The following is a 12377-nucleotide window of genomic DNA, read 5'->3' as shown; positions in this document are numbered from 1 at the left end:
GAATTCGCAAGCATTTTTCGCATTTCATATCGGAGGAGGATCATACCTGATCTCTGATCAGCGAACGAGAACAATGAGACACAGACGTGCGGAATAAGGCGCTTATCTCGTCGCCGACTCTGTAAAAGCCTCGCTTCGTGCCAAGTTACGACCATAAGTCAGCGGATATTAGAATGGCAAAGAGAGGCACATACCGGGACCACGCAACACACACAGCAAGTGGATCCCCTGTGGTGTGTTATCCGCCGTCTACGCGGTCTGCTAATCGCGATGCAGCAAACTTGCGCGTCGAGAAGACTCCCCGGCGTAACGACATCTCGGGATGGCTGACTATATATATATATATATATATAATATTGACTTAGCTATTAATTAATTCTACGGTGACAACATGTAACGCGAGTCGATGACACGCGAATGTCACAAAACAACATGCAAATATTAAACGTGAGACGTTAATCTAAGAAGAGAGAACATATCAAAAGAGCTGTAAGTTTGAAACAAGACGGATTGACAGTTTTAGGTCGTGCGATATGATCTTTTCATGTTAAAGTGATGTAAAAATTATTCGGGCTGTATTAAGCTTTTTATTATTGAGAACCAATTTTAATCTTTTTTTCTATACTACTTTAAGATAATTTATCTTTTTTGCAATGATAATTGTATCTTCTTTCCATCGTGATGTCTAATTATGGTCGATGTTTTCCTCGAAGCTGCTCTGCAGTCGCGTACTTTAATTGCCTATACTTGGCTCCAATCAATGCACAAAGTCTCAAAAGCTATTAATTATTTTGCACCGGTACATACTCATCGCGCACATTAACAGCTTTGCACTTGTCTCGACAGAATTTTGAACAACCTCTAGCATCGTGCGTTAAATGATGCCTTCAAATACGCCGTCTCCTATTTTTTTGACGCTTTTTTCCAACTAATTGTAAGATTCAATTTTCTATATGTGCGTGGCCAAGAATAAATTTGATCCGCGTGATAGACCGCGGATGATAATGTCGGATAAGAATGATAATATCGAAATCATTAATATATCGTTAGGTAGGATTTCATTCGGATGATGCAACATTCTCAAACGAACGTAACACTCGTTCTCATTTTATGCCTTCGGGACATCGTTTTTTCGCTGCTGTCGCTTCTGTCCGGTGAAACGGAAGCTGCCCTGTGGTTGTTACGTAATTAACAGACGCGGAATTGACAGACAATTATCTCAATGTAGATATAATGATAGTGTCCCGGCATCACGACCGCGGCAGCTCTTCCGTACCTCAGCTCTTATACCTTAGCGATAAAGATACATTTCTTCTGCTTTGTAATCGCACGTACGCAGGCATTTTCAGATTAATCTTTCGAATCTATTTCCTTTCTTCGAATGTAATATGCAGATCTTCAACTCGTCCTCGTGTCGAGAGCATCGCAATCTAAGACTCGAGACAAGTACGAACAACTAGTAGCGCCGTTTCTTCCAAGCTGAAATGCAACGAGACGCTTGTCTTATCTGAAAATTCACGTTACGATATCTGGAGCGCGAACGGAAGCCATTCATAGGTTTTGTAACCGCCTCCGGGGCCGCTGTACGTGGCTGCTGTACACGGCTCCTCCAGCCGTGTGGGTTTGTTATCGTGTTCAGCCGTGGAGAACGAGAAGCACCTTCGATTTAACCCTAATAAGATCGATGGATCCCGCGAGACCGCCCGATACGGAGCCAGCGCGCTCGGTTACACACGTATGCCAATTGCATGTATGTACGTATATCGGTTCTCCCGTTCAATCGATCGAGTATACGAGGAAACGAGAGAGAAAGAAAGAGAGACGAAAGAGAAAGAGAGAGAAAGAAAAAGAGAGAAACCGAGTGGAGCTGCACGGGAACCAGGTCCGCGAATTAATCCCTCTCTTTATCTCACCGCGAACATTTCGTTAAGGCTTGATGTATCGCCATATAACGCACGCTGCTTTTTACCGATCGCCGATCGTTCCTTTAATTATGCAACGTGCCGATCCCATTCGCCGACTAATAATGACGAACAAGTACCAAATCGTTCTCGTTCCTTTCTTCGGGACAGAACGGGGGATTGTTTCTTAAACGCGAATATAACGCAACCACCTTTCGCGCGGAACAATTCGACAGTGTTTTAGGTTTCGCGTGATGCAGCGAGATCCTACCAAATTGACGATTCGATTAACGATTCGTCGATCGCTGTTTCATTCCCGTTTAGGACACGCGTTGCAACACGCGTTCTCCCCGCCGCGACGCGCAACGAGTTTAATGCGTTCGTGCGTGACAATACCCATTGGGTATCGCCAATAAAGCGTTCAGCCTGCGAATTTTTCAAATTCTCAACCGCGTGATACGCGGAGCCCGCGACTAGTACGCGGGACAGCTGTGCTGTCCTTTTCCGACGGTGCCCCGCGGCACCAGTTTGAGCCTCGTTAACGGGAACTCGCGTCCGTGCGCGCGTATCCGAGGTCGAGGCAACTAATTAGCCATAACTTTACGTAAATGGATTTTAGCGCGCGATACCGCCGGCTTTATTGCACCTCGCGGTCGCGCTTGTTGCCTGAGAGCGCCGGTCCACAGACGTATCGGTCCGCGTCCGATTCGGTCCGATCGGAAGATCGCGACGACTATTCGGCAACTGTTATGGATTACTTAATTATGCAATATTCTGGAGCGCGGTCTTATCGACGCGGACCTCGTTCCCTTTCCGCATCAACGGGACAGGCGATAAGCACAAACGCGCCGCTTGATCGATCGTCGTCGTGAACTTTCCCACGTTACGATTACGAAATGCAATTTGCTCTAGAATGGTAACGCGCACTCGTAACGGCCGATGTTAATCTTATTATTTTTTTCTTATCTAGGTTGCAGACTTCGCGACACACAGCTGTTGATTAAGTTTCATTAAATAAAGTGATCCGTAATCAATTATCTGTGATCAATAAGCAACTGTTACCGTCTTATATGAGCAGCAAAGAACAAGAGTTAGTAATTCGATTACTAACTTTTATAAATCATTTAATTTTTAAGGTATATACAAAGTGATTAATGTTATTTTATTAATATGACCCAAAATATTTTAGAGTTTTGAGAAAATTCTCCTAAAAAGAGTCCAATTTCTTATATGACATTTATCCATTATAAAGTACATTTATACTGTAGTGCTTACGATCCTTTATTGCGTATAGTATTTATAGACGTCGATAAATAGCCGATAACGAGAGTCAGGAATTTTGTTTCGTGTCTAATTATCGCGGGTGTAAAAGTCCCGGTGCGTGTGATACGTTACCGATTAGATTCGTTTGCCCCTTTTATTCTGGACTCTCCGTCAATGCGGATAAGCATTTAGAAATTGCCAGCCTTATTGTCGCGACCGTATCGCGCTTATTCACCGGATATTAATGCACGCGAACGTGCGAAAAGAATAACTCGTGGATACGTCGACCATGATATCAATGAACTCGCCGCACGAGAGTAGCACGCGCAATTACGGTAATTAGATTTTATATAGCAGTCGTTTTAACAACTCGCTTCTTATCTACCCGTCGCGGAATTATACGCGTTGTAAAGACATAATAGGAAAAGGTGATCCAATAATATCTCTCCTGGCAAGAGTATTTATCTATTCGTCACGGTGTTTGGTGTAATGAACAGCCTTGACGGCGATACATTACGATTATAAAGTTCGCGCGTTTGATAAAATGCCGTAATGCAATGAGCAGTTTTCACTTTAAAAAGATATTATCGCGCAGAGCGAGATATTTAACCGACGAAATACGGAAATACCGAGGGAAATACGTATTATCGCGAAATGTTAACAGCCCGATAATTCATAGATGCACGTGAGAGTGTGTTGCAACAATTTATAATTCTGAAGTACAAATCGCGTTATCGGGTGTAATATGAGGGTATGAAGTGCACGTCGTATATAATAATATAAAATATATGTAAAGCGCAACGCGCGAAGATAAATGTATTTATCAATTATATAAATTTATCGATCGAATTTTTGCGCAACAACGTCGAGTCTTGGATCCGTCTAGAAAATTGTTACTCGGGTACCAGGTGAGAAATGGCTACGCTTGATTTATGAGGCAGAGAGCGGCTATTTCTCCGACTGCTTAACTATTGTTTCCTGACAATAAGCGTATATCAGATATGAATGACACGAAGAAACGTTCTCTATCATTCATCAAGCTGGCACTCGGCCGGGAAGTAAAGTAATTACACGTTTTCCTGTGTCACTTGAAAGGACCATCTATCTGCGCGATGCTGCAAAAAAGCGGTAATAATACCGACATACTTCTTTCGAAAAGCAGATGATAATTAACTGTCCGATCAATAGCGTAAGGTGCCGTGATACATAGCGGTTCGTTAAAAATAAGTTTTACACAGTCGAATCGTCCACGTGTCGTACGATTGTGTACTTTTAATATCCTCCGACGATAAATCAAATTTTTGCCGATAAAATATGCGCTAATATATGTTGCTTAAATTACTAATAAGATCTTAAATTATTTGCTATATTACAAGGATAGGTTCCATATGACATCGAGGAACTGTTTTGTTATTATGAATTGCGAGATTATTTTTCCGCACTTCCAAACGCGTTTATATATTTATACAGTTGCACCAATTTCGCCTATCAAGGCAAATCGTAATTAATGTGTGTGTATGCCACACGTTTTCCTAATTAATTATTATTTGAAAAACGTGGGAGCCGGTTTCACGAATAAACGATATGTTACACGTCAATCGTGATAGTAGTAAATTGCAGCCGTTTTACAAACGCTTTCTCGCACAATGGCGAGAAGCATTTTCTTCGGTGTTAAATATTTCTTCTCTGACTAAGAAAATTTTTACATTCGGCATTTACAGCCGTTATATACTTCTAATGAGAGAGTCTAGCTACGCGGATTGGGCAATCCCACTCGAACAATGAATGCGTAAAACCTGTTTTGCCATTTGAAAACATTTCGCTATAAACTTCTTCGAATATTAACTACGCGAAACCGCGAACTTCTGCGCTAGACAAACAATGGCTGTAAATTTTGATCAATCATATTATTATGCGGCATATATTTACCGTTACGCTTCCATACGAAAGACTGTATAAAATACGCGGAATTTTAATGAGATCGTAACATGCGGATTGTCTGTCATATTTCAACGACGATGTAAATCATCGTCTCTGTTGTGACAAATCGAAGCTTCGTCGTCGTGACGCATTACATAGGCTATTGCCAAAGATATCATTGATTATAACACATCTCAATAAATAACATCCTCGAATGACTCTTAAAATAAAATGACATGAGGCTACATGAAGCGAAAACAAAAACGAATTTGCATAGCTCAGTACGCACGAATATTGCTCAAATAATATTGATAACTTACCCGAGGAAGGCCTGTCCGAGTATCTGGTGCAGTAGACCCACGCTGGCCACAACATCTTCCCAGGATCGGTCCCGGTTGTTCCAGTCGAGTTGGACGTCGGGTTCCCAGCCGAAACACCGGTGGGGGAGGCGTTGGTTGTCGTCGTCTCTGAGCTGCTCCTCTCGGAAGCGTCGGAGGACGACTCTAGAAAATCCTTCGTCAGATCGATCGGCCTCGACGACACTTTCTTAGGCCGGGACTTCTTCAGGGAGATAGGATCCGTGATCCTCCTACCAAAGTCCGCCTTCAGAATATTATCTATGCTGAACTTTAGGCCCGCCTGATGCTGCAGGTTGTTGTTGTTGTTATTGTTATTGTTGTTGTGATGATTCCCGTTGTTACTGGTGCCAATGCTGTTTTGCACGCCGTTCGTGGCGGGCAAGGTGCGTCCGTTCTCCTCCCTGGCACCGGGCGACGCCGGGCTCCCGGAATCCCGTTGCAGAAGTTTGCTGACCGAGAGCCGATGTTGGTGCACCGAATTCGCCGGTACGTGCTGCACCTGCGAGCCCTGATGCAGATGCGTGTGGGCGTTTGCGTGATGCAGATGCTGACTGTGATGCGGTATCAACGAGGTAGTCTCTCGCAGGTCTCGGCAAGCGGCGGGATGCAGAACGGGCGTCGTCGCTTGGAGTCCGGTGACCGTCATGGCCGACGGCGGTGACAATGAGAGTCTCGTTACCAGAGGAACGCTTATTGGTGTACGATGTAACCTCTCCACGGTGGGATAAACGATTTCGTGGCCCAGGCCGTGCTGAACTCGCGCCGGATAGTCGGAAATATCAGGTTCCCTAGAGGAGTATCGGGTAAGGAGGTGTTGTTGATGACTGGATTGGTATCTAGGTACGATAGCCTCTTGTATAGCTTCTGGCCGACCGGGGGACGAGGCGGTAGCCGACGAGGAAGCCGGAGATCTGACGGAAGACGCCGTAGGAGATGACGGTGGTTGACTGTAATTGGGCGGGCTCGGTGCCGGTACGTGATTACTGGACGTACGCTGATAATACAAATCGTTGCAGCTGGTGGAGCTGGACGGCGATGGCGTCGCCGACGTTCGCGTGTTCTCCTCGTCTCGGAACTCGCCCCGGCTACTCGCGGACTCCTGGTCGTACCTCATGGAGCCGCACACGCGCACTCCGACTACGCTAGTTGGCGTCGGTTCGCTGCCAACGCTCAACACCTCGCTCGTGTCGCTCTCGCAATCGCTCTCCGCGTTGTTGCATTCCATCCCCCGTGTCTGATCCCGTTTCTCCGCATTCTCCGGATCCTGATCCAACCGCGAGATCAGGTGGTTTGGCCTGACATCCGGGTCCGATGAGTCCCCCATTGGTGCCTCCGGAAGAGTACTCGACATCTTTACCCGAAGAAACACCCACCTCGCACAGTGACAAACTTAGTCTTCTTGATCCGATCACAATGGAACTTTCGTAGGCCGTGTTTTCATGATGCCCTCTTCTCCCCGAAACTTCTTCAAATTAATCGTAACTCTCTTTTGATTCTTGACATCATTTTTAATTATCTATCCTACGGAAGTGATCCGTCTAGCATTGATGGATGGTGTCATCTTCATAGTTGTATATTTGTCATTATCTGCTCCAGTTTCACGATTTTTTTTAAACATACATGGTTGATTAACAAGATCATATCTAACAATTCAGGATGATTTTCTTGCTGGGAGAATTTTTCTTCACAATTTCACACTTCTGACGATTATATCGACCTCTCACGAGTACTATCACCGGCTAAACCGTAGTCTCACTCGGTTTCATTCCGACGGACAGTTACGCGGACTGTTTCAGTCAATGTTTATGTTTCATTTCACTTTCATCCTCTATTTGTTCTTTGTCGTAGGCTTTCTGGCGATGTTTACACCATAAGTTACTTCGAACAAGTTTGTTGCTCATCTGTGGTACAAATAACCTAAGTTGGAATTCCTGGAACGCAATCGTGACGATCTGTCGTCGCCCACAAAACGTAGCCCTTCAAAGTCCTCGCTGTACTAGTCTAATACGATGCACTCTCACATATTCTTGGAACCTCGACCGGTTGGACGTTCTTTAAACGCCATACAAAGATCACTGACGTTCTCAACTCGACGGCGATGCATCGAATGTGTCTTCGTTGTATCAACTAGTCCACGGATCAGGACGGAAATAACGACTGCGACGAAGGTAGGAACGTCAGAGTTCAGTGGATTGCTCCAAGTGGATCACGCTGGTGAAAACGTGGAGTCCTTCGCGGCGCTGGTAGACGCGGGTTTCGACGGAGCCGTAGTGCGACGCCGTGAAACCGGACCGGGCCTGGTTGTCCAGTTGGTTGCCGCGGAACGTCTGCGGCGAGGAAGCGGCGGGAGGGCTCGCGATGGGCGTTTCTGGGTGTAGACCTGTACGCGTCCACGCCTCCGAAGGTGACTCCGAAGGGACGAGGACGCGGGTGAGGGATTCGATCGCTCGACATCTGGCGGCTGACACGCAAACACGCCGCACCGAAACGCCCTAACTCGCCCCCACTCGAGCGTGCCGACGTCTCGCGGGTTCGCCTCATAGGTAGTCACCACGTCCCACTTCTTGTCGCGATCAGCGGCGTCACCCTACCCTCGCGCCACATCCAGCGGCTATCCTTCTCCGTCGCTCTCACTCTTCACTCGGCCGATCCCCACCCGGCGTCGCTGGGTGGTAGAGGTCTATTGGGGCGGCTGCAGCCGTCTCTCCCTCTCTTTCGCGCGGACTTTATTCCGTCGCCGCTCGCGGCGCGTACCCCGGCGCGTTTCTTCTGAGTTCTGTATCTGCCCATAGGTGATACAGCTCGCCGCGTTATTCTGTCCTCGTCGACTCGTTTGTTGTCGGTGTGTCTGTCCCTCTTGCTTTCATCCCCACCGTTCATGCCTTTACTTCGCCAGTTGCTTTTCTCGTTATTCTCTTCGTTCCGTCTGTTTCGCCTTGTACGCTTTACGCGTGCTCTTTTGGATTCCTCTCTAGCTGCTCATATATGATTTAACACTTAGCCTTTACTACGCTTAAAACAGATGATATCGTTGCATTTATCTTGTTTAGTTATATGAACGTTCTACACATTTTCAGGTCTGTTGAACTTGCTCTGACTTTATTAGTTTCCTCCTTCTTTTTATTTATGGCCTTCCACGTTGTATTTCGCTTGTTATCTTTTGCCAAATGTGTTTTTTAATGCGAGATAAAAATATTCTCGCCAGAAATAAATTTTTACGCTAGATGGTATCGAAGCTATAAATCAGGCAAAATCATAGGCTTGGATCTAAATGTGTCTATAATGAGATCCTCTCATAATTATGGAGAAGAGGAACTGAATGAGGGAAGTTAAGAGAGCAACTCTTGCGTGACATGGAAATGCAAAGCAGATAAAGGCCGCGAATCATCGGTAGCGATGAAATTACTCGACTATCGATTCTTCGCGATGTATTTTATCCTCTTGGAGAAGGTAGCGTGCATGCAGCTCGTGAATCATGTATTCATTTTTCGCTTGGCCAGTGAGGAGCTCGGGCGCGCGTCAACATGATCCCGAAGCGATCGTTAAAGCTCATTATAAGTCGATCTTCATGCGGATAAGGATGATGTAACGAAGGTAAAAACCTATCAGCTTGTAAATTCCGATCCTGCAGATTTTGTATACGCCGGAAGATTAATCCTGCCAATTCGCGCTCAATATGATAAGTCCGTCCACATAATCAATTTATTCTTCAGTATTTTTAACATTGTAAGCATTTAATTATAGCAAAAATTTGTAAAATAAGACAGTGAACATCTTATTTTGAATAACTATTGAATTGACTTTTTTAACTATTAAGAATAACATATTTAAAATTAACTAAGCTAAATTGATACTTTATATCTGCCGCGTTTTCAAGAACGCTTTTTTACCTTTCTTTATCTAGATCTAATCTACGCTTATAGATTCTTCATCTTCCAAGAAATTTTCATTTTGCTAACTCAGGAACGCCATTGTTTGTGGTTTTCGATGTGTGCACGTACTTATCAAGTCAACACGTACAAATAAAAATCTGCAGAGAAACCGATGTACACTTGGCCGTCATATAAACCATCATAATGGCATATTGTTAGTGACACATTGGGTGCTTTTCATTTAGCGACACAAGCGTCATTCTGTCTTTTTTCAACATCTAGTGAACAACAAAGATAGAGTGACGCTTGTGTCGACTTGTGTCGTTAACGGGAAGCACCCATTAACACCTCGTTTGAATGCAAATCCGACATTTATCGAGAAGCGAAAGAGAGGCAAGACTATATCGTTTATAATTACTTGCCATCAGATTATTTATTCCCATTATATTACGCACAGTTCGCGTTACTTGCGATAATAAAATTATATTTATTCTTGTCACACGAAACAAGACGTATTCGTTTCGCTTTGCTTTCCTTACTGAATAATTGAAATCTGAAATAAGATTCTAGACGAGATTACATATACATTTTTCTGTGCATGGTTTTGGAACATATATCTGACGTGTACGATACGTGATACGCATCATGTGTTTGCGTTTACTTAATTCATTCTTCGCAACAATGTTTTTATTCTTTCTATTACAGTTTTCAATGAACGTACGACGACGTCGAAACGTATCGTTGAACGGAGATCGAGGGGAAGAGAATGCGTCGTAATTCAGGTAAAATTGACGAAAAGGGGTATTCGAGCCGGGTAAAGGATCGGGAACGTGGTAGTTTCGTCGGGGCGTACAGTGTACGTATAATGATGGAAAAAAGACGTCGGTTAACAGCCGCGATCGCGGGATTAAGGACGATATCCTCGCTCGCAGCATATACTCCAGCCTCGAACTCGTTACCGTCGGCTGGCTTCGTAAATTTCGTTAACGCGGGCTACCCCGCATTCCCGCCTTAACGAGCGTCCACGCGCGCGCGCTCGTTAGTATCCCTAAGGCCTTCGCTTAGGTACACCCTGTAAGTTAACCGGGACTTGCTGCGCCCGCTAATTCGTAAGCGCGGCTACTCTCATTCGTTGAGAGGATGCAGCTCGCTCTCGTGGAACGAGGCGATGCATCCTTCCCAGGGGCGGATCTACGGTGCCGGTGTGCGCGAATCCGTGCCGGTGCGGTGTCTTAGCGGAAAACATTTCGTTTCGTGCTTTGATCCGCCGTTTTCATCGCCTTGCTCAATTAAACGCCGTCGACATTTTCCAAGACAATATACTTTTGGTCATTCAGTCGATTAATACTTCTTTCATTAAACGATAAGAATAAATCAGTTGCAAAAAGTTAACATATAAAATATAAATATTCTCGTGGATTATCTTACTGATATTATTGTACAATTCGATATTTATTATAGTTTAAATAAAATTGTGAAATAAATTTTTATCTTAAGTTAGATACCCATTTTTATAACGATGTTAAAACCGCTTCATGTTTTTCAAATATATAGAGCGATTTTTTCATATCTTTTTTATTTATATTAGATTGCACTTTTTTATCGTAACGATACAATTCAACGCCGCGTAACACGCGGGCGCATCCTTCATAGGAGTGAATCAATTTGCATAATTTACACCTTAACACCCAAGTTGACTAATTTTACGCCGCTGATTTTTATCTGAATCCCAGATTTTATTTTAATTGTGGCAACCGTGTTATTTACGTTCCGTACAGATACGAATCCACTTAATGATACAATAATTTACTCGGTGCGAAGTTAGTGATGGATAATAAGGCTGGGAAACTCTTTTTAACGTGATTTATGACGCATCCGTGTGAAGCGCGTAATATGCGGTAAACTAAAATTTTTTCCGCGACATACAAAATTGCTATGCACAAAGTCGGCGCTGCTGCTGCACATCATACGTAATATATTTCGTTTATTTTGATTTATGACTCCGTTCGTGCAATTACAAAAGTCTTAATATTTTGAATCAAGTAACGCCGCGAGTATCTCTTTAACGGAAGAAATTAAGCGGATATTTTTCAGCTGGAAACTTTCTTTTCTGTCTCTGCAATTTTTATAAAAAAATTAATGTGTTGACATCTATCTTGGTACTTTTATTTCATTTCTTTGAATGTACAGGGTATATACGAAAGAGGAGCTATTTAAAACAAGAGGCTGCGTCCCTGTTACTGTGCGTATGTATATCGATTTCTCGAGTATCAAGCTACCCGGTAGCATTAGCATGGCAAAGAAGGCGCCAATTTGGCCCTGATAGCGGCCTGTCGTAAGAAACAGGGAAGGACACTATTCTATCGCGTGTTTTGTTTTTCAAGCTGTTCCTTTTTGTCTCCCTATTTTAGCCTGTAACGTCTATTTTTCTATTTAATAATGATGATCTGTCAGTACACTTGTCATTTCAGCAAGGAACTATTTTCCTGTCTAAATACTGCGATACGACGCGATTGAGGTTATAAAAAAAAAAAAACGGCCAAGTTACGAGAGACTTGCCGCTTACGCAATTAATTGAGGCGAACTTCGTTGAGATCTATAGATAGAATTCTTCCTTAATTAGTTCCCCTTCGCACATAGATTATGGAGAATTAAATCTTACAAATCATTAATCCGACTCGCCTGACAGTCGAGTTGGAGGGGAACGGCCGTAATGTAATTATATTATTATTAATTGGACATTTAGATAGAACCACGATGGACAAATTGCCCGTCGTTTGATAAGGCAGATATACACGGAGTTGCGCCACATCGCAATAATGAACATCATTGCCCGCGCCGCGCCGTGCGTCGCCCAGGACTGCATACAAAGATAAATTACGGCGGAATAATCCACAATGGAGTCTTTATCAGATTCGCGGGATGCACGTTGCTCATTATTAGGAAACCTCTCTTCGGCGGGGAATCCGCCCGTCGAAATCGTCATATGCTGTTAAATAATCGCGATGTTGCAAATTGCCCTGGGTCACAATAATGCTCCACGCTGCAGGCGCTAAATTTCG

The 12377-nt window shown here is 44.0% G+C and overlaps 1 protein-coding gene across 2 annotated transcripts in view; it reads right to left on the bottom strand.

Moving 5' to 3' along the window:
• Window positions 1–7825, bottom strand: part of LOC143896281 (uncharacterized) — a 72903-nt gene extending 65078 nt beyond the window's left edge. The window contains exon 1 of one of the 2 annotated variants that reach the window (XR_013256605.1): window positions 5405–7825. Coding sequence is in view for 1 of the 2 variants with exons in the window: in XM_077404029.1 (XP_077260155.1) it covers window positions 5405–6794 (1390 nt within the window). In the remaining variant the exon portion in view is untranslated. The remainder of the gene's footprint in view (window positions 1–5404) is intronic. The other variant, XM_077404029.1, reaches the window with a different exon arrangement.
• Between the last annotated feature and the right edge of the window lie 4552 nt (window positions 7826–12377).

Source organism: Temnothorax americanus, unplaced genomic scaffold (genome assembly GCF_048541705.1).
Source record: "Temnothorax americanus isolate GAGA-0224 unplaced genomic scaffold, ASM4854170v1 Scaffold1, whole genome shotgun sequence".
NCBI lineage: Eukaryota > Metazoa > Arthropoda > Insecta > Hymenoptera > Formicidae > Temnothorax > Temnothorax americanus.
Note: the sequence above shows the minus strand (reverse complement) of the source record. Positions and strands in the feature narration are given on the sequence as shown.